The sequence below is a fragment of the Bos grunniens genome, chromosome 14 (assembly GCF_055505025.1).
Source record: "Bos grunniens cultivar Pamir isolate PY7600 chromosome 14, Bosgru_T2T1.0, whole genome shotgun sequence".
NCBI classification, from domain to species: Eukaryota; Metazoa; Chordata; class Mammalia; order Artiodactyla; family Bovidae; genus Bos; species Bos grunniens.
This window is the reverse complement of record NC_141178.1, coordinates 19560174-19583060: the sequence shown is the minus strand read 5'-3', so window position 1 is coordinate 19583060 and position 22887 is coordinate 19560174. Positions and strand designations below refer to the sequence as shown.

The 22887-nt window shown below is 40.8% G+C and overlaps 1 protein-coding gene across 9 annotated transcripts in view; it reads right to left on the bottom strand.

The window, feature by feature from the left end:
- Nucleotides 1–22887, bottom strand: part of GRHL2 (grainyhead like transcription factor 2) — a 171679-nt gene that overhangs the window by 34938 nt on the left and 113854 nt on the right. For 7 of the 9 annotated variants that reach the window (XM_086336189.1, XM_086336186.1, XM_086336188.1 and 4 more), the window contains exons 9-11: nucleotides 10136–10294; nucleotides 2285–2372; nucleotides 1459–1598 (exon numbers count right to left, since the gene is read on the bottom strand). In XM_086336189.1, coding sequence (XP_086192315.1) covers nucleotides 1459–1598; nucleotides 2285–2372; nucleotides 10136–10294 — 387 coding nt within the window. Of the gene's footprint in view, nucleotides 1–1458; nucleotides 1599–2284; nucleotides 2373–6553; nucleotides 6804–10135; nucleotides 10295–22611; nucleotides 22728–22887 lie in introns of those variants that run through there. The other 2 variants (XM_086336194.1, XM_086336195.1) reach the window with 2 other exon arrangements.

The following is a 22887-nucleotide window of genomic DNA, read 5'->3' as shown; positions in this document are numbered from 1 at the left end:
TCAGGCTGTCAGCTTTGACACAGGGCTGAAGCCAGAATCACAACAGGAAACAATGAGAGCAAGTTAATTCAACCATCCCCTCTTTCCTAAAAGTGTGACGACCTAGCTTCAAAATACAGCACGTATTTACAAAGACTGCAAATACACAAATCACCACGTTCTTGGGAATTAAAAAATAAAATCAGGCCCTGGCACTCATGTCGTAATAAATCGTTACATTCTTCCTTTCATCTCTGTGTCTTTTTCCTATCAGACAAGTAAGACAAGATGAGAATGTTAAATTTTAATGTAATGCACTCTTAAGAAAAAGAACTAGGGGGTATTCTGCTACCCATATTTAGTTGGCATCAAAAACACCAATTAAAAAGTTCTGGTTGTATAACTGGTTTGTCTCATACACAAAATGAAATGGCCCAGGGACAAAATATTCTCAAGAAAAAGAAAGTTAAGCCAATAATGATTTCTGTTCCTAGACTAAGGTCAATTCCAGTGAGTACCTGAACGCTAGAATGGAAGAAAAACTTGAATGTGTCAGTATGCACCTATTTCTCAACAGGAAGACAATTCTGGCTAAAGCTAGGGAAGTAATTTTTTTTCACACAATTTTAATTTATCACATAAAATAGACAATATTAAGACATTACAAAAAGCAAGAAAAATTATCCATCTCCTAAGCTTACTCATCAAGTATTACAATTTTTCTTGTAACATCTTGGAAAAAACCCAAATGAAATTTTAGGCCAACCCAGTATTTGGAATCACAGTACAGACACAAATGAATATTCTACCTTTTCCCCACTGAACATTATCATAACTAGTTCCTATGTTGCTACATAGTTTTCCTAATTATAATTTTAGTGGCTGCATATCATTAACGTGAGCTACCATAAGGAGCTAATTATTGGGTGTTTATGTATTATAATATTATCTCTATAATTTCACTTGTAACTAGAACTAGAAGACAGGAATTGTCTTTTAAAAGGCTTGTCTACAATCTCATTTTTCTTTTGGTTTAAAATAATTTACCTATTCAACAGTAACTGTCAATTTACTAAGAAAAAGTTTTTAACAGAAAGAATTTTCCTCTTAAGCAACTTGCCAATGGGTGCAGTTCAATTTCCCACCATTAGATGGAGCCCTATCGCATCATGCGGATCCCACAGAACAAAACTCACAAAACTTGCCTTACAGGTTATCAGCCTTCTTACTTTCTTCCTCTTTCATTGCTTTGTCAACACTTCACTATTATCAGCTCACTCTCACCTTCCCCTTAGTAAGTTGGTTTCCTCTCCTGAGACATTCCTTTCTATAAAATTACATTTTCTGTAGGAAATGGCTGACTTTTGGTCGAACGCATAGGTTTTATTTTTCAGGTCAATAGCGCCTGAAGTGATGGTCTCTTAAGGCTCTACCTGCCGAGTGGATGGATGGCAGGCGATGTGAGCGGGTCAGCCATACCTGTCCTGTTCTCTGCAGGTTTGCGAAGTGAACATCAGGTATGAAGAGGACGGGCTGGGAGTGCAGATCAGGCATTGTCTTGAAGTAGGTGACGTCACTCTTCTTCTGTAACGGTATCGCTGCCAACTTCCCATCAGAGGCTGGACACGATCACAAAACCCGTAAGTGCAAGGGTCGTGGATGACTTAAGATCTCTCACTTGTAAGCTCTAGTCTTGGCTAAAGTTCGCAATGGTCTCCTATGAAGCTTCCCAAATGCCATATATGTGAACAGACTTTAAAAGCCTGCCCTCTCCCATCACCAGACCAGCAGAAAGAGTGTGCACTTGGAGTGAACACTCCTGAAGGGGTGCTCTCCTGTCACTCTCTGCACCCTAGATTTGTCTGGAGAAGGAGGATGTTGGTCTCTGGAGTATGAGAACCTCCCTCCTAGCTCTGATGTAATCACATGATCCTATTTGCTTTGCACAGGGATAATTCTCCCCATCGCCGTGGCTAGCCATAACTTGTGCTGTGCTTAGTTGCTCAGTTGCGTTTGACTCTTTGCAACCACATGGACGGAAGCCTGCCAGGCTCCTCTGTCCATGGGGATTCTCCAGGCAAGAATACTGGAGTGGGTTGCTATGCTCTCTTCCAGACGAACTTCCCAGCTCAGAGGTTGAACCCAGGTCTCCCTCATTGCAGGAGGATTCATTACTGTCTGAGCCACCAGGGAAGCCCAGCCATAACTTGGACGTGCATATTTTACCTACAACCCACTTCTTTCCACCCATTCCTTGGTGGACCTGGCCCGGCTGAAGCCCACCCCCCTTCTCAGCCACACTCACAATTGTTGCACTGGGTCTGGGAGGCCTGGCCTTTCCCCTTCTTCCTGTTCTGCTTCCTCTCTTCATCTCGGATTTTTCTTTCTGCTCCCTGACAGGGAAAAACAAATGCAGACAATGCCAGGCATGTTACCAGAAAGTGCAAAACAATTGTGCACACACAAGTCACAGGGATAAGAAATAAAACATGGGGAGGGGAGGCCAGCAGCCGCGGCTCCATCCTCCAGCGAGGTCGACCGCCCCTCAGTCTACCTGATGTTGCTGACGTCCTGGGGGAGGGAGGGATCCCACTCCTCCCAAAGTCTCCCCTTTTTGGTATCTTGCCTATTTAAACAATTCCAATTACGGAAAGGCCAGACTCAGTTCCCTATCCCAGTAAAGCCAGTTAAGTAATTTTAGTGGTATTTATTTAAAATAAAATGTTGTAGGATGACGCATTGGCCTGTTATCTTTCCTAATCATGGAGTGGGCATGAAAGTTGAGTATGAATTTCCTATAAAACTTTTCCTTTGCTCCTTGGTATGGAACTTTAAAAAATTATTACAGAAGAGGAAATGAGGTAGGGCTGAAGCAAACTACACAAGGTGTAAGATTTTGTATATACAACTACGATCTGGGCTTTTGTCTTAATATGTTCATATGCTCCTGGAAATGGCATTCAATTTGCCTTTTTGCTCCTCTGTTCCCTGTAATTTGACTTTTTCATTGGCATCTCTTGCCAACTCCATCCAAATTAACCAGCTGACCACCACCCATGTCTCTTGCCCTCTTGGTCTTCCACAATTCTTTGATCATCCTCTTCTCTTTTTGGTCACCCTTCGATGTCAGCTTTGCTGACTCATTTTCCTCTTCTCACGCCCCAAATACAGACATTTCCACATAGTTCCCTTTGCCTTTCCCTCTCTCCATTCTTGTGGCAGGGAAGTCCATCTATACCTATATTTCCAAGGCGCTCTAACGCGACACCTCTCCCAGCCTCGACTCCTCCTACATTTCAAATCCTCACTATTTCTGCCCTTTGTGGCAGCACATTTAAAAAACAGCAAAGTGTGGACTGCTCAGCAACCTCTACCCCTAGAAAATCCCCAAGTTATCACACACAAAACAGACAGATCTGAGAATATACAATTTAATCCTTCTGTAAAATGCACACAGATCAATTAAAAAGGAAGGGACAAGTTGGTAGAAATACTTGCTATATAAATCTCATGTGCTGTGCTGGGCTGGGCTTCGTCACTCGGTCGTGTCTGACATTTTGTGACCCCATGGACTGTAGCCCACCAGGTGCCTCTGTCCTTGGGGATTTTCCAGGCCAGAATACTGGAGTGGGTTGCCGTGCCCTCCTCCAGGGGATCTTCCCAACCCAGGGATCGAACCCAGGTCTCCCACACTGCAGGCGGATTCTTTACTGCCTAAGCAACCAGGGAAGCCCGTAAAATCTCATATAAAGTGTTAAATCAATAACATATAAATAATGATTCAAATTTAAAAAGAAAACAGCAACTATCATACCAGTTAAAAAATGGACAAGAGTCATGAAGGCAATTCACAGAAAGGGGCACGCTAATGGTTTAGAAGTAAAACACTGAAATATAGATTTTGCTTATCAATCTGGCTTAAAAAAAAAAAAAAACATATTCCCAATTCTGGCCAAAGTAAGGCCATGACACAATGGAGACATGTGGCCAAGGGAGGCATCCATCATAAAGGACACGGCTTTAGAGCTAATTCTTCATGAACAAGTGATGACAGCTAATCAGATGTGGCACTTCCTCTGTGCCAGGAGAGCTCTAAGAACTTTACATTGGTAAGATTTGGATGCTTATAATAGTTTAAACAGATATTATAAATATGCATTTTTATGTCAAAAAGCTTCTACTCCAAAAAGAGACTAATCATTTACAGTGCTCTATTTTTAAGTTTTAAATTGTCACTGATGTTTATAAACCATAGAAATTCATAGAAAGAAAGAGATAAAATATAAAAATATTTCCTTGGAAAGTCTCTTCAAGATATACTAAAAGTTTTGTAGAGATTTTTGTCTAGATAAGGTATAATATTTTCAGAAAAAAAATAAAGTGCTAAATGCACAAACATGACTTTGTTCAAATGGGTGTGAAAAAGAAGCAAAAGGCCCTTATTATTCATTTGTAGTTGTGTCCATGTAAGACTTTCTTCTCTGTATTTGAAGTTCTGTACAATATAGTATTGCATGTAAGTCAAAATATAGAAATGTACCTACATAAATTATAACTCACTGAAGACACATCCCAAAGTTTGTCGAGCAATTTTATTTTAAAATTAGTCTTCTGTCTTGTACAATTTATGTGAAGAAAAGTTCTGAAATTACCGTTCCAAGGTTTATATATGTTCAGTGTCAATTTTTAGGAAATAAAGCCACCTGCTTATCATTTTACAGGGGTTCTTTGATACACCAAACCTGAAGGATTAACATAAAACACAGAGTAGTTCTCCATAGAGCCTAGTCTGGGCACCACATCTATGTAAGAAACTCCCTGCCCAGAAGGCCCAGAGAGCAGCACTCCAAAACAATTCTGATAGTATCCAAACTTAGGAGGACCACCGTCCTCATGTTTAAAATAACGCTTTGATTCACAGTGACCCAGGGCAGCCTTGATACATTCAATTATGATGAAGAACCATCCTTGAACATGACCTTCCAAGAATTCCTTTCCTTCTTTTGATTATTTGTGACCCAAAGCTTCTGGAAAATATTTTCACTCTCATTAAAATGTAAAAAAGTCTGGTTCTTCCAGAAGGGTATAATTTGCTACAAATACCAAATTTATCATTTGAAAATAATTTCCCCCACTTAGATGTTCATTATGAAGTGTTAAATTTGGAGAAAAGAAAAAAAGATGCCAGAGGATTTCCTGATTATACTGTGATCACCTTTGCCACCTCTTGAGAGGTGATGGCTATCTTTATATTTGTATTTGATACTTAAATTGTTTCTCTTAAATTTGTCTCAATAATGTGGCCTTAACCTATTTAAAGTTGGCCAAGATACTGAGAAGGTATTTTGGAAAAATATCTTTAGTTTTTTATAATCTCCAAGATAATTCTAAGCAAGAATTAATAAAGAGGGGGAAAATTCTTAGGAGAAGGTGGCTTTATTTTCAAGTTTTGAACAATATATAGTTGCTCTTTGCAGTAATATGATTCTTGTTTTTCATGAAAGATAACTGAATTAAATACAGATATAAAGATATCTGCTTCCCAGGTGGCGTAGTAGTAAAGAATCCATCTGCCAACATAGGAGACGCAAGAGATGCAGGTTCAAACCCTGGGTTGGGAAGATCCCCTGGAGTAGGAAATGGCAAGTCACTCTAGTATTCTGGCCTGGAAAATTCCATTGACAGAGAAGCCTGTCTGGCTACAGTTGATGGGATCACAAAGAGCTGGACACAATTGAGTGACTGAGCCCATAAAAATACAGACAAAAGTATTGATAAAGATATAGCCATATAGCAGATCCTGAATTTTTAATTCATAAACATATGTATTTCAAAAAAAGAAATTTTAATATCAAAAAAAGGGAGAGAAGTCCTTTATTTTCATCTGCAATCTTACAGGTGCATTAATTAGAAATCAACCTAGGGAACTATAAATAGTACAAAATTCCATCTGTTTAAACTGTGGGAAATTTACAGTTTTAAAATGGAATGTGAAGAGTTGACTCATTGGAAAAGACTCTGACGCTGGGAGGGATTGGGGGCAGGAGGAGAAGGGGACGACAGAGGATGAGATGGCTGGATGGCATCAATGACTCGATGGACGTGAGTCTGAGTAAACTCTGGGAGTTGGTAATGGACAGGAGGCCTGGCGTGCTGTGATTCATGGGGTCGCAGAGAGTCGGACACGACTGAGCGACTGAACTGAACTGAAAATGGAATAGCTCTTAATTCTTTTGCTTTAGAAGATGATTCAAATTAATCTTTTGCATTTATACACACATTTGAAAGTGCAAGAACTAAAATGTCCCAGGAGTGAGTTTTGCCTGTATTTTGAAATCATGGCTACAAATATAATGACAAATCATAGCAAAAGATTTTGCATCTAGCTTATTGGAATAATTAAGAGCAGTTAAGATTAATATACTCTGCTTATCCCATGAGATTCCTTCCCTATGAGTTTCCTGATCCTCATCATCATGTTAACTAAAAAGCGACCCACTAGAGACTCTTTACATCACTAGTTCCTTGGAGTCCCTCTCATTCTAGGGGATAGTGAACAATATGGCACTCTCTGTTTATTCTGCATTTTATGCTTTATTTTTATTTTTAGTATTTATTACATCAATACTCGAAACAAATAATTATACGAGCATCTCTTAAGCCTTCTCTTTCATACTTTCAATTCCAGCTGTGACATAAAGGTAAACAGATTGCCCAGGGCCTCCATTCCACCCTTCCTTCCTTTTCTCCTTGCTCCTAATCTTCCTCCTTCCTTCCAATAAGGAGATTCAGGGAGGGGGATTCTACTATTCCCCTTGAAACTTCTGGAATAAAAGAAGGGAATTCAAATCAGTTAACTGTTCTCCCATGCGTACTTTAAAAATTCCACCTTGTACATCATTTGAAAATGCTTTCTTAACGTTTAATATGTTGAATTAAAGATATAAGGAATCTGAGTTTGGGATCAGACATGGATTTACACGCAGCTACTCTGCTTTTTCGCCACATGACTCTGGCGAGTTACCTGTGCTCACTGGCAATTTTCTCATCTACATAACAACTGTGTCTACAGACCTACCTGTGCCTCCTCTATATCATGGAAGCTACCTAACTGGGCCTGAGAGGGCTGTGCTGCTCTGACAATTAGCACTAATTGAAATCATTGCAACTTGAAACGCTATCGAGATTTTAGAGACATTTTCCATTATGCCACATGTCCCTAAACTCAGTGCAGTTCGAGTTAATTTGCTTCCTTCTCTCGTCTCATGATCATCTCTGCCTTCTGTTCAGAGATGCCCACTTCTTCCTCCTCTCCAACTCTGCTAAACGACAACTCAGACATTTTAATGGCCCTATAAGCTCTTTGATCTACATCTGACTGCAGCACCGTTAAGAGTGCTGGCAATTCTGAATTAGCCACTAACTTCTTTTTCCCCTTTCTGTCTTCTCCCCAGGACCTAACTGAACTCCTACTCTTTTACATCCAGCCAACTCCCTGGCGGCTCAGTAGTAAAGAATCTGCCTGCAATGCAGGAGACTCGGGTTTGATCCCTGGGTTGGGAAGATCCCCTGGAGAAGGAAATGACAGCCCACCCTAACATTCTTGCCTGGGAAATCCCATGAACAGAGGAGCCTGGCAGGCTACAGTCCATGGGGTCACAAAAGAATTGGACATGACTTAGAAACTAAAATAACAGCAACAGCAGTTGCCAGTTTATTCAATTTTTCATATTCTCTCCCTACCCTACCCAATTGCTAAATAATTATGTCTTGATTATTGTCAGAACATATCATATTGCCATTCCTGTCTCTCCCATCATTATATCCAAGATAAAAACACGTGGAATGCTCACCGTCGGTCCTTTTATCAATGTCTTTACAGTCATATTGGTGTCTAAACAGAGTTTTTTACTAGATTCCTCGAGCAGAAATATTCCCTGGATTTTTGCCCCTTTGGTTGTTTGTTCACTGGTGGTTTTGTTTCCTTGTTTTATTTTGTTTTGCATTTGCCTGTTTTCCTTATACTTGAAAATCAGCTTGGCTGGATATAAAATCCTTGGCTCACATTTTCTTTACTTGGTTACTTTAAATATCACTGTCTCCTGACAAGGCACTGCTGTTGAAAAGCTTGATAATAAAAGTTTCCTTATAAATGATTCATTGCCTACCATATATAAAGTAGATGGCTAATAGGGACCTACTGCATAACACAGGGAACTCAGCTCAACCCTGTGTGGTGGCCTCTATGGGAGGAAAGTCTGGAAAAGAGTGGATATATGTGTGTGTGTGGCTGATTCACTTTGCTATGCGCCTGGAACCAAGACAACACTGTACATCAACTACACTCCAGTAAAAATTAATGAAAAAAATTAATGACCCATTGTCTATTTTATTTTTCTTAGATGCCCAAAGAATATTTTTAAAGTCCAATGGCTTTTGATATTGGCTATCCTCAATCAACTTTCCCAAGTGCCTGGTAGCTCATTAAAAATATGTTCTTTTTAAGTTTTCCTGATTTGTCCTTTTTTAGCTTTTCTTCTGTTCCATTGTTTATGTTTTCTCCCACAAAGATACATATTATATGTCTTTGTATCTTCTTTCCCTCTCTTCTGTATCTATTATTTTTTCTTAATTGTTTTCTCATTTCTTCAAGTTTTTAAAATTTTGCCATTTTATACTTGTATTGTTCTTAAGGAATTATATTTTACATTTATTTACTCCCATGTAGTAGTCTTTACTTCTGAAACATTTTAATCTTCCACTTCTAAATTTTTTCCTGAATTCTACTATATCTCTTTTCAAGTCATTCTGGTCTCCAAACATCTCATGTCTGAGTTTTTCAAATTGTTGTTTATGTTGTTCTTCATAATTTCCATGATTTTGTTAATTTCATATTTTAAAATTTTGTTAATTCTCAGCCCATCTGAAACAGTAGGCTATAGACATAAGGACATATAATATGTATCACCTGTTTCGGGGGCATGTCTTTCTGGCATGCATCCATGGTCCACAAGAAGTTAGTCTAATCTTAATTATACTTTTCATGTAACACTGTAGGGGACTCAATATTTTTTCTTTTCTGTTGGTCATTTCTAAGTGAAATGAGTAAGTTAGGATAATTCTTCTAGCTTGATGGTCCTCACGCTCCTACTCTAGCTGTGTTCACAAAGTGATAACAGAAAATCGTCCTGTATTTCCTGAGATCTCACTACTCTGTTTTCTTTCCCCTCTTCCTTTTTAATTGGAACTTCTCATTCCTTTGAACCTTTGCTTTGTTTTTGTCTAACTCAACTTGGATTCTACTCCCAGTAGCCTTTTCTCAGAGCAGGATTTTTATCCTAAAGGGAACTTCGATTTGTAACTTTCCCAAGTTTATAGAGCCCCAAACACTCCAATGCTTTGTCCCCTTGCACCCACCCAGCAGTAAATTCAAGTCTGCACACTCCATCCTTCTACCCCAGTCTCACCAGATGTCCTCGATGCCCACTGCACTCTCTGCTATCATGGACCACTTGACAGTGTCCTGTTCTTCGGTCATCAAGTGAGTCCATTATTTTCCCTCATGATGCTGACATCATACAGGTTCTGAAACTGTTGATGCTTGGTCCCATTCACATTTGGGATTTGTAAGGGTCTCTCATCACATAAACATGGGATTTTAATCTTTGCTATTCTAATTGATCTATCTCATACAGGGGGATTCAAGAAGATTCAAAAACTACATGTCCTCCTGAAGCATCATGTTTGCTAGTGAACATACTTAAAAGGTACTGTGTCCATTCCAAAAGGCTCTAGAGGAGACCCCATTTAACCCATAAAAGAGGTTATATTAGTATGTTCTGGGACAAGATCTACCTACCCATTAAAAACTATCCATCTATTAGATCAGTTATATCTATGTGAATCAGACTCACAGCACAGCACAATGTCAGTCATTAAATTAGTGCTAGAATGATTGACTGAAAAAAAACAAATACAGTTGATGGCTCCGGAGATAGCTAATAAGAACTGAGAATGAAAGATTGCCACTCCCACTGTGACTGGAAAGTGATTATTTGGACACCACTAGACAAGAAAGGTGACAAGGGGGAAATGTCATCAAAAGTAATATCTAATAACAAAAATACCTTTATGACAAACTGTCATCTTTACTCACTTTGTCGCAGAAGACCTTGATCTGGCAATAAGCTCTATGAATGGGTTTATTGCTACGATTATTATAACTGTATGTATCAATCTGAATCATCAAAGGAAGTCCTTTCACTCCTTTTTGGGAGGAGAAATCTGTACTCAGGCAGTTCACGGTGATGAAAATCTGAGGGAGGAAGAAAGGAAAAAGTTCACGAGTCACCATAAAATAGATCTATTAAAAAAATGCATAAGCCTTAGACTTAAAATTAGAATATTAAACAAACCTAAAAGTACAACTAAAGAATATGTGGATATTCTCACATAAAACTTACTGAATACATGAAACTGATTTATTATAATTTCTAGTTATAAATTTACAACATTTTTGCTTTTATATTTAAACTTGAAACAGACAATTTAAATTTATCTTTATATCAGCAATGCCTTATTTTCCAAACATGCATAAGTTAGTTGGGTGAAACACTATCTCCTCAACATATAAAAACTGTAACTTTTAATAATTACATCGATTTCTATAATCTCTGACCTGTGGGGCTTAAAAAAAAAAAAAGCTACACAACATCTTCCTTTGCATCTTATTGCATCGAAACATAGTTGTTTGTTTACACATCTATTTTTCTTATTTTCATGAGAGTATGAGATTTGAGACAATTTTTTATTATTTTTGTATTACTGGTACTTAATGTAATGCCTAGCAGAGAATAACCATTCAATAAACATCTGATGAATGAGGTCAACGAATTTATCTAGAAAGCCCACTAGACTGAGAGTCAAAAGCCCCAGGTTTTAGTCCCAGCTCTAACATTAACCAGATCTCAGTCAAGCCATTTCTAGTTTTTGGTTTTCAATTTTCCCGTTAAATCATTCTTAAACCCTCTCCAAAGAACAGAATATAAAATGCTAAGATGCTTTCAACTTGGTGAAAAAGTAAAAGAGCTGGCAAAGTAAGACATGGAACAGGAGGATGGATGGGTAGTAAAGACATCAGCATTCTCATCTTACAACATGAGGTATCAAGAGAGACAAACAAAATGATATGAATCTGAAAAAATGGAACTGCCCAACAGAACTAAAAATAATAATCTCATTATAAAATACTGAGAGGAATGGAAGGAGGAATACAAATGATTAAATTTATCCTCTTTTTCTATAGTATATAGACATCAATACATACCACTTTATTTATGAAGGACTAGGGATATTAGGGGGCTTTCCAGGTGGTGCTAGTGGTAAAGAACTCGCCTGCCAAAGCAGGAGACATAAGAGACTCGGGTTTGACCCCTGGGTCAGAAAGATCCCCTGGAGGAGGGCATAGCAACCCACTCCAGTATTCTTGCCTAGAGAATCCCATGGACAGAGGAGCCTGGTGGCCTGCAGTCCACAGGGTCACAAAGAGTTGGACATGACTGAGTGATAGCACGCACACAGGGATATAAGGACAGCACTTAGATTTATCTGGTGAATACATGAATAGAAGAGGCAGTCTCTGGGGAAAAACAGGCACAATAGATTACATCCTTGATACTATTTTCAGTTCAGTCAGTTCAGTTCAGTTCAGTCACTCAGTCGTGTCCAACTCTTTGCCACCCCATGAATTGCAGCATGCCAGGCCTCGCTGTCCATCACCAACTCCCAGAGTTCATTCAAACTCACGTCCATCAAGTCAGTGATGCCATCCAGCCATCTCATCCTCTGTCGTCCCCTTCTCCTCCTGCCCCCAATCCCTCCCAGCATCAGAGTCTTTTCCAATGAGTCAACTCTTCGCATGAGGTAGCCAAAGTACTGGAGTTTCAGCTTTAGCATCATTCCTTCCAAAGAAATCCCAGGGCTGATCTCCTTTAAAATGGACTGGTTGGATCTCCTTGCAGTCCAAGAGACTCTCAAGAGTCTTCTCCAACACCACAGTTCAAAAGCATCAATTCTTCGGTGCTCAGCCTTCTTCACAGTCCAACTCTCACATCCATACATGACCACTGGAAAAACCATAGCCTTGACTAGACAGACCTTTGTTGGCAAGGTAATGTCTCTGCTTTTCAATATGCTATCTAGGTTGGTCCTAACTTTTCTTCCAAGGAGTAAGCGTCTTTTAGTTCCATGGCTGCAATCACCATCTGCAGTGATTTTGGAGCCCCCCAAAATAAAGTCTGACACTGTTTCCACTGTTTCCCCATCTATTTCCCATGAAGTGATGGGACTGGATGCCATGATCTTCGTTTTCTGAATGTTGAGCTTTAAGCCAACTTTTTCACTCTCCTCTTTCACTTTCATCAAGAGGCTTTTGAGTTCCTCTTCACTTTCTGCTGTAAGGGTGTTGTCATCTGCATATCTGAGGTTATTGATATTTCTCCCTGCAATCTTGATTCCAGCTTATTATTTGTATTCAACAGAAAACTTTAAACTCACTGTTTTAAAATTGTACAGTTATGTATTATGAAATCCATTTCATCAGATGTATTATCTGACTCTTGTTTTATTTGGTCCCTTTGAAATCTTTATTCACCTTCAAACTCTTGTCCTAAAGCCTTTCATATCATAGCAACACCCCCAGAAAACACCCAGCAGAAAGCAAAGAGCCACTTCCAGGAGCTGCATTTTAAAGGCCATTCAAATTTTTGATCTAATTCATTTCAGGCCATATCCCTGGTCGTCCTTTGGTAATTCATACAACCAAATCTCTCATTTTTAGTGCTATATCTATATAAAGATTGCCTTTTTCTGAGCCCCTTGCTTGGCAATAGAGACACATTAGCAAGGCAGCACACCACATCAATCTCAGTCAAGCCCAGATGACACATCTTAGTGACATGCTAATCACAACATCTATGGACACCATGACACAGGATCTCACTTCTCTAGCTGCATCTGGAAACAAGTGCCTAAAGATGATCTAACCATAAATATGGGCATTCCATTCATTCATTCCTTTTTCATTCATGCATTCTATAAAGATCAACACAAGTTCACAGTAGTTCAAATGCAGCATTAGACACTGGGGATACAGAAGAAAGCAGATCCGTCTCATGGAGCTAATAGTCCAAGGGGAAGACAGATGAGTAATCCAGCAATGACCAATACAGAGTGGTCAGGGCTCCCCAGAGAGAGATGTGTACAGAGGCCATGAGAACACAGAATACTGAACTTGAAAGACACAAGTGAAATACACAACCCACAGAGACAATGGGCTAAGGTCAGGGATTCCATAAATACTTGTTTATTATTTAGGAAAATGAAGGCAAAGAGTAACTAGAGATGCAAATGTCAAGTGATTTAGGAGAGCTAAGTGATGAAGACCACTCAGAAGGAAGATGCCATGCTGGTTTTTCCTACTGAATTTTCAGGGTAAAAGTAGAAGATATCCTGACTGCAGAGAACATTCACTCACGCCACAGATATTTTTAGGTATCTACCATGTCTCTGAGACTGTGCTGGATACTAGCAGAGGTACAACAATGGTCCCTGCAATCACGGAAGTTTGAGGCTAGCTTTCTCGGTGGCTCAGCGGTAAAGAATCTGCCTGCAATGCAGGAGATGGAGGTTCAATCCCTGGGTTGGGAAGATCCCCGGGAGGAGGAAATGGCAACCCACTCCAGTATTCTTGCCTGGAGAATCCCCTGGACAGAGGAGCCTGGGGGGCTAAAGTCCATATGGTCACAAAGAGTCGGACACGACTGAGTGACTGAGCACACACACGCATGAAAGATTACAATAACTTCATCAAACAGGTTAGAAAATAAAAGCATACTTTTCTAGGAACACTTGACTTCTTAAATTGTGATTGTCATTATTGGCGATAGGGTTTTTCTTGGCCAGAATGTATAAATAAACACAGCTTTATGTCAGCAAATCAATGATCACTCTGGTGAGCTATGCAGTTGTTCCAATTTGTGGCTGTGTATTTCATGTAGAAATCTTCCTGTTGGTGGCTATAATCGACAGAGTCCTCAACCAGACTGGTTTTTTTCCCTTTCCCTCATAAAGCCTCCCGAGTCCTGCAGGAGCCAGAAGAGAAAACTGTTCTGTATTTCCCAAGCTAATAGGATTCATGGTTGGCTCACTGATTGATCCATATGCTTACTCACCGTGGACATATACCCAGACAGACAGGAAGCAGTATTAATTGTGGCCTCGTCAGCCCAAGGTCTCAGCTAAGAAAGCTTAGCTGATGAAATATGTATATTTAAAGGGCCACTTGAGTAGGACAGATCTATGGAAATAACAGATGCTTACTGGCAATATTCTGCAACACATGCACTAACTCGTCCTTGGAGGAGCTGTAACAACGAGCCATCCAGTAGAGAAGGTCTCAATGGTGAAATGAGCTACAGCGCACTGGCCCCTACCAGGAGACAGTTAGACTTAGGTCCTCTTCATGGAGAAAGGTCCTTAGGAGAAGATCCAATGGGCCCTCTTTGATTCATGGCAGCCTGATTCTACAAAAAGTAAACAACACAAGACTCTACCTTCTTTTTCTGCTATGTTATGTTACCAGAATTATCCTAACAAGTAGGGATTTTATAATAGGGTTGGCACTGCTTTCTTCTCGCCTGACTGTCTGACCCGCTAGCAAAGCACGGTCTATGTGCCTGATGGTATCAATTGTGGTCTCACTGTGCTGCACTTAAAACCCAAATGGTTGAACTTTAACTGCAATGGGTGGTAGGATGGGGGACGAGGGCATGGAAGGACATTAACTAAAACCTAGGCTGGGACTGATAAGCATCCATTTGTTTCATCTTGCAAACCCAACCATGTCGCAGCTCTATACACAGCAGGCAAATGTGACAATGAATTTCTTGCAAGTTTATCTACAAAGCACTATTTGTAAACGTGTGTTACAGAAACGTGTATTACAGAAACGTGTATTACAGAAAGTGTATGGGGGCAATACACTTTCCCTCACCAAATGTTAATCCAAATGTCAAGCACAGGAAGTTCTTTTTAACTTTAGTAGAAGCCCTAATTATGTAAAGAAATGCTGTGAACAATTAGTCTGTCAACCAAGAGCTGTAAATGTTGTTTTCCTATAATTCTTACAGCACGTAATTTATTTTTTAGAAAAATTTTAACTGAATCAAGTGTATCCAGGCAGATAATAGATACAATTTTAATTTTGTCATTGGTTCAAAGATTGATTCCAACAGAGAGATCATTTGTAAAGGTACCAAAACCTTTTCAGAAACAGAAGCAGTCTCATGACAATTGATAATTTTTAATAAAATCACTTTTTGACACATGAATTACAACTCCCATTTTGTACACAAGAAAAGTGACTTTATCTGGGTTACAATACCTCTCAGTTGTGCATTATGGGTATAGTAAGATTTATTAAAATAAATGCAGAATTAGTGTGCTTTAGACGTGCTATGTTAACTTGATTATTAACTTCCAAGATTTTTCCAAGAGCTTGCCATTAAAATAAATAGGCCAATCTTGATCTACAAAGCAATTTGGGACTTAAAAAATCATAAGGTCTATGGTTTGATGGGAAGTGTTTATTTACCTCTTTAAACAATTGTATTTTGTGTTTTCAAGATCCCCTGATTAGAGACTAAGAAAGCTACTTATTTCCTAAGGTTGGGACTCTAAAGAGCTCTTTTACAAGAAATTGCACACATTAGCCTCCAAATTACAGGGACACGACATACATGAAGAAATCCATATTTTCACCGTAAAACACAAAGAATATATGAACGCGTTAAGCGTACCCTTGCCAGTTTCCCTACTGTTTTCTTCTCTGTTCTTAGAATTATGAAAGACCTTACAGATGGTTTTCTTACATCTTAGCATTTTTTCCCCATTTATATGATTGCATTTGGTGCAAATGCAATGCCAAATTGAGATAGAAAGATAAACTAAAAGTAAATAATATTAACATGGGACATCTCAGTCTTAGGCAATTATTTGTTTCCTCTATGCATTCATTCATCAAATACTTACTGAATATCTTTTCTCTGTGTCTGCCATTATGCTACGAGGTGGGACATAAGAATGCTGAGACAGACTCCCTGCTCTCAGAGAGCTTGCAATTTTGTTGAGAAGCTATGAAACTCCTAGATTTCCTGATGCCTCCATTTATAGAATACCTTTAGGAAATGATTACAACCTGAATAAATGTTTCTTTATTTTCTCCTACAGATACTGTGAGTAGGCACAGATACATTTTTGGTTTACTCACATATTCTACCACATCTTCCATATTCCTTTAGTACTCAATAGTCTCCATTTCCAGAATATACCAGGCTTGTTTCCAGTTGCCAGACTTTGCTATGGGCAGTGCCCTCTACCCCTAAAGCTGATCCCATAGATGATCACACTGCCTGTCCTTCTTCTCATTCAGATTTCAGTCCAATGTCAACTTTTCAGAAATCCCCGCCCTGACCATCTAGAGTTGTCTTCCTTCTCCTTCTCCCACAACGAGTAGCTCATCTTACGATGCTGCTCTTTCTCGGTTTCTTCACAGTACTGAACATTATCTGGATTTATCTTGTCATTTATCTGTTTAGTACTTAATTATCTGTCTGCCCCATGCAGCTCTAAACCCATAAGAGGAGGGGCCTTGTCTGCCTCAAGCTCCTTCTGTTCCCAATGCCAGGCTCATGGAAGATACTCAACAAATATTTGTCTAACAAATTAAGAGAAAATTACTTTTCTAAATACACAGTTCCTCCTTTATCAGTGTTCTTGCTTTCATAAGCAAAATGTTCTAAGAGCCAAGAATGCTCTGAGTAGCTGAAGTTGTCAAGATAAAATACAGCAGAGTCAGTTGCTCTGACCAGATTTATCCTCAAAAAAATGTTATCTAGCTATATATCAACAAACCCAAATCAAGCCCAAACTATATAATCAAGTATGAATGTATATATGTATGTATCATGTACGTCCATGTATATAAGCTAATGAAGATGATACACATGGATGTTACAGGAGAAACAGAAATCTAAGGTAGGGCATTGCCCTTGGGGAAAAGGGCAGCTACAACATTTCTCACTGTGGTGGGGTGTATAAAAATAGGAACTGAGGTGAGTATCTCAGGGTGTACATACTGTGAGAACCTGGAAAAAAAGGAGACAGCTCAGCCAGGGAGGATTTCCCATAGGAGTGCTGAGCCAGAAGGAAGAGAAATGGAGAAGAAGGTGCATGCTGTTCTCAAAAGAGGAAAGAGGCCAGGCTAATGGGAGAGGAGGGTTCGTGCTGAGAAGGTTCAGAAGGAGCCTGAGAAAAGGCAGCTGGGGAGGGGAGACACCAACCAAGATGCTTGTATCCCTGTGATCGAGTCACGGACACTTGATGAAGTCAAGTGTGTATCACTGAGGCCAAGGGCAGATAGACCTGTGGCCACAGTATCAACATCCAAGTTACCGAGAGGACAGAGTAAAGGCTGAGAAAAGACCAGGAGGATCAGAAATCGAAGGTCTGCATCCCTTCCAGAGGCCAGACCTCTGGAGGGAAGGACAGGAAGCTAGGTTGCTGGGGCGAGGGAGCCAGGATGTGAAGATGGGGAGAGAGCACCCAGCTGGGGAGTCTGGCAGAAGCAGGAGGATGGGCAGGAGCGCGTGCTGGGGGGTCATGCAGAGGTGTTCTCCCAGGATGGTTGGGACACAGCCAGAGAGGAGGAACAGAAGGCTGCAAGGCTGTGGAAGGAGGCCCTGTGGGAGCTGAGAGCCCTGGAAACAGGGATTAAATGGGATCAGCTCACAGGTGAAGTTCTATTAAGAAGAAGGAGCTTTCTATGAAGCTGGAGGGCAAAATGAGAGGAAATCCCAGGAAGGAAAAAAAAAAAAAATGTACAAGAGGCTCAAAATTATGTCCCTGGTACAAATGCTGACACTGTGGCCTTGGACTCACTATCGAACCTTTCTGGGCCTCATTGGCCTCTTCTTTTAAATAGGTATAACAATCTCTAGCTTGATACTGTGATACTTCAAGATCACGTTTTTAAATATTTATTGTTTTTGGAATTAATTTTTATGCACGTATAGCTGCTTTACAAGGTTGTGCTAGTTTCTACTGCACACGATCTCAGTCAGATACGGAGACTGAGATCTCATTTTTCAACTATAAGATGCCATGAAATTCTTCGGCAACTTGCTATGACCACCACGGTCTCCATCTTCTCAGATACCTGGTCACCCTGCCAGTCCTGCTCTGAGACTCCAAGCTCCTCCTCGCCCCACAGCACCGTCCACAAAGTACTGCCCCACATGTACTACCTCTGCAACTGCGGTCCCCAGTTCAAGCCCTCCTTCCGACCAGACCGCTCCAAGAGCTCCCTGTCCAGACTCTCTCCAGGCATTTGATTCCACATGGGTCCAGAGTGGTTATATTCACATTAACTTGAACAGAGAGATACTTAATGAAGGTGAATTGATCTGGAAAGCACAGACTCTATCTCTGTGTGACCCTTTAAGAAGGGTGGAGTCACAGGCTTCGCTGGGGAGAGAGCAAAGGTGAGCCCTCTGGGGCAGAACCCTCGTGGCTCTGCAGACGGCCAGTCTCGGCCACTCAGCTCTGTCACCTGAACGGGTCTTGTGAAGCAGCACCTCAGGACAAGGAAGAATCTGGATATTGTGTAACAACGGGTGGGGCTGTTTCACAAATAATGAGCTCTCAGTGGGAGAAGGAGTGAAACAGACTGAAAGAGCCACTCACTCAGATTTCTGGTTATCGGTTATGACTTTAAGCCTCTTTTATTCGTGTTTAACCCTGAAAACTTGTTTTGAGTTTGTCATAGCTGAATCTAGCACAAATTCAAAAGGGTAAACGTGGAAACCACACCCCGTCCCCTGCCAGCACTGCTCTGCAACCAACAGTTTCTTGGGTATCCGTCACAGTTCCTAGTGTATCTTCTAGAAGCCTGCTATGCAGATTCATAATCCTTTCCTTTCCAACACAAATGGTAGCATGGTCAACACAGTTCCGCAGCCTGCTTTTTGTTTCACTTGACAGGACATTCTGAAGAAAGTTCTTTCTCTTTTTTTAAAAAAAAAAGACCATGAATATGGAGTAACAATTTCTTTAACACGAGGCTGTTTCTAGCCTCTTCGTCTTGTAAACCATGCTGCAATGCAAGCTTTCAACACGAGCACATATAAATTAGGGACCGTAAGTAAAGGCCCTGTCCCCAACAGTTTTAACCTGACCTCGGACTTCACTGAGATTGCTTTCCTCCAGGTGGCATCCTTACAAGCAGGGTTATGCTGTTCAAACGTGTCATGACTCTGCCCTCTAGGTCGCAGGTGGGAGGTCCAAGTATCTGCATTTCTAACCATTTCCCAACTTGCTGCTGCTTTCAGAGGTTCCGGCTGTGAGAAACCACCGCCTGCGTTACCCACTTCTCTGGTCACTTTCTCCTTCTGTTTTGCTCTCCCGTATCCTTCTGTCCTCTCCTTACTGACCACTCCGGCCCTCTCTGGTTCCTTCTCCTCCATGTCCCCCAAATGGGTGGGTCTAAAGTTCCCACCTTGAGCCTCTTTCACCCACCCTCCAAGCCTCCCCGTAGCATTTCACCCGTCTTGCAATGTCTCTCATGCCCCTCCACAGCCACTCTGCCTTCTCTCGGAGCTCCGCCGCCCCAGGTTCTGCTGTGCTGCCCAGTCTCTGTGCCTGCGAGCGGCCCGTCCTGCTACCTGGTGCCCCTTCCCGGCCCCCGCTCAGATGCAGCTCAAGCACCACGCCCTCCCTTGGGTCTTTCCTGATCCCACACAGCTGGCACCCTCTCTACCTGCTGAAGAGCAGGGTATGTGGTCATAACTGTATTAATCTTTCAACTTTTCATTTGCAAGCTTTTAAAGTAAGACACTGGGGGAATTTTTAAATTAAAAAGTTAATAGAAATGCTTTTATAAAAATAAAATGAATTAAAAGATGAAACTTGTTTACAAAGCAGAAATAGACTCATGGACATAGAAAACAATCTTCTGGTTACCAAAGGGGAAGGAGGAAGGTGTAAATTAGGAGTTTTGGGTTAACATATACACGCTACTATATATAAAACAAATAATCAACAAGGACCTATTCTATAATACAGGGGATTATATTCACTATTTTCTAATAATCTATAATGGTTATTAGAAAGAATTAGAAAAGAATCTGAAAAGAATCACAACATATACAACTGTATCACTTTGCTATACACCTGAAATTAACACAACATTGTAAATCAACTATACTTCCGTTTCAAAAAATGGTTTGAAAACATTAAGTTACCAAAAAGTTCCTGGCTGCTAACCATAATCAAGACAAAAAGACAAGACTCAGAATGGAAGAGAAAACTTGCGAACTGGGCTACTAATCAAGTAGGTGGATGCTTATTTGTGCTCAAGAAAATTTTTTTATTTTGTGATAAAAAATAAAACACCAGGGCTACCGTCCTGTCCAGAACTCTCCTCACCCTTTAATTCTGTTTTCATTGGAGGCTTTGTCTCTTTCTTCCTCATTTTACAGTCATGTACAGAGGTGTCTGAGTTCTCAGCCCAGCCAGGATGGCCTCTGAGAGCAGCAGACACCCTGCTTGGCTTTTTGTCTGTAAATCCCCACTGCCTGCCCCAGCACGTGATGCACAGCAAGCAGGCTGCTTTGAGGGGATGCCAGCCCCTTTGCCAGAGACGAGGTGGAAGACACTATGACCACCTCCTCCCCAGACAATAAGGCAGTATGGAAAGAACACGTGCCTCGGACAGACATTCCCAGGGTGGGAGTCTCCACTCTACTGTGCATTCACTGTGTAAGCTCTCTGGACTTCAATCTCTTCATTGTTTAAATGAAAAATAATAGCCACTTAAAATATGAATATTGCATAAGGTATATAAACAACTGGCAGACTGCCTGGTATACATCAATAAGTAAGCACTGAATAAATACTAACCATGGTGAACACACACACACATTATCAGTCTATGAAATCTGTATGCAGTCTCACTCTCCGCATGCACACAAGAGTTCATGCCTGTGAGTTACAGAGCCCTCAGCAGAATTCAGGCCAAAAACCATGGATACTCCACATTCTAACAAAAGATCAAGCTGTTGATAGCTCTGGTGAGATGCTTTCCAAAGATTATTCCGTCCAAATGTGACTTAACTTCAGCTTTACGGCTTTTTCTGCCATCCATTACCTTATAAAACTGGAACAAAGGTATGGCTTTGTTTAAGTTCAATAACAAAGACTCCAGCAAATGTTTACCTTTCCCTTTGAAAGTTTCCTTCATCCACACCACGCCCTAGCAAACACATAAAAATGCCATTTGCCCTGCTTTGCAATGTGTATCTCAGCCCCTCAAGACTCCTCCCAGGAGCCTCTCAATACTTTGTTTACTTTGGAGACCAAGGAAGATGCCTTATAATATTTCTCTTCTTCCATAGGATGATCTGTTGAAACCTGGGCTCTACTTAGGCAAAACATTAGGACATAAGGGACTTCCCAGGTGGCACCCGTGGTAAACAACCCACCCGCCAATGCAGGAGACACAAGAGACAAGGTTGCAGTCCCAGGGTTGGGAAGATCCCCTGGAGGAGGAAATGGCAACTCACCTCTAGGATTCCTGCCTGGAGAGTTCCATGAACAGAGGAGCCTGGCAGGTTAGTCCATGGAGTCACAAAGAATCAAGACTCAATTGAGCACACATGCACACACATTAAGATGTAACTTTTTCTGAATTAGTAATATCCATCAACTCCATTTCATCCTGGACTGTCTGATATGCAGAAAGAGGACTCCCTGGACTGCTGACAGGAGGTTAGGGTCAGGGAAGCAAACTAGATCATGAACCCATGGATACTCAGGAGTGTGGTTTCCTTTGACCAGTTCTTTGTGTTCCCTTTTAATCCCCCAAATCAGTATTTACACATCTCCCCTTCTCCCTGGTGTCCAGCACTGGAGTTTGGTAGGAAAGGAACACAATTCATTCAGAAGCATCCCTTTGGAAGACATGATTCATCAAGACTACCGAAACTGTAACTTTCCAAAGCACTTTGCTTGACACACAGTGGAGCCCCATAAAAACTAATTAAATCTTTAGACAAAAAAGAAGTGTTGAGAGAAAGAGAAAAGGAAGAAAGGTGAGATAAATCAGGGACAATTTTAATAGCTCTGCCATGATTTGGTGCTAAAAGTCTTTCAATAACCTTATTTTCAACAAAGAGAGACTGAATAATTTGCAGGGTTCAAGAAGGTTAGAATACTTCTATTTCCTCCAGTTTACTGCCTTTACATAGGCTGTGATCAAACACTGCTGCTGGCACCATCCTGTCTCTGATGCTACCAACACTGAGATCTGAGGATCTCAATTGAGGGGCTAGTTTCCTTCCCATCAGGAGCAGATGGAGTAGAGCCACGCTTGGCCAGCGGACCACTGGCTGTACCTGGAAAAGACAGCACTGGAAAGAGAAAGGGCTGACCCACACGGGAGGAAAAGGAAGAAATCCGGACTTCACATGACAAAAGCAAGTCACCCAATATGAGAGCTTTATTTATGACTCACAATATGAAGCAGTTCACGACACGGACCACATCCAATGTTCCTATGTCCAGTACAGTAATGCTCAAAATTCTCCAAGCCAGGCTTCAGCAATATGTGAACCGTGAACTTCCAGATGTTCAAGCTGGTTTTAGAAAAGGCAGAGGAACCAGAGATCAAATTGCCAACATCTGCTGGATCACTGAAAAAGCAAGAGAGTTCCAGAAGAACATCTATTTCTGCATTATTGACTATGCCAAAGCCTTTGACTGTGTGGATCACAATAAACAGTGGAAAATTCTGAA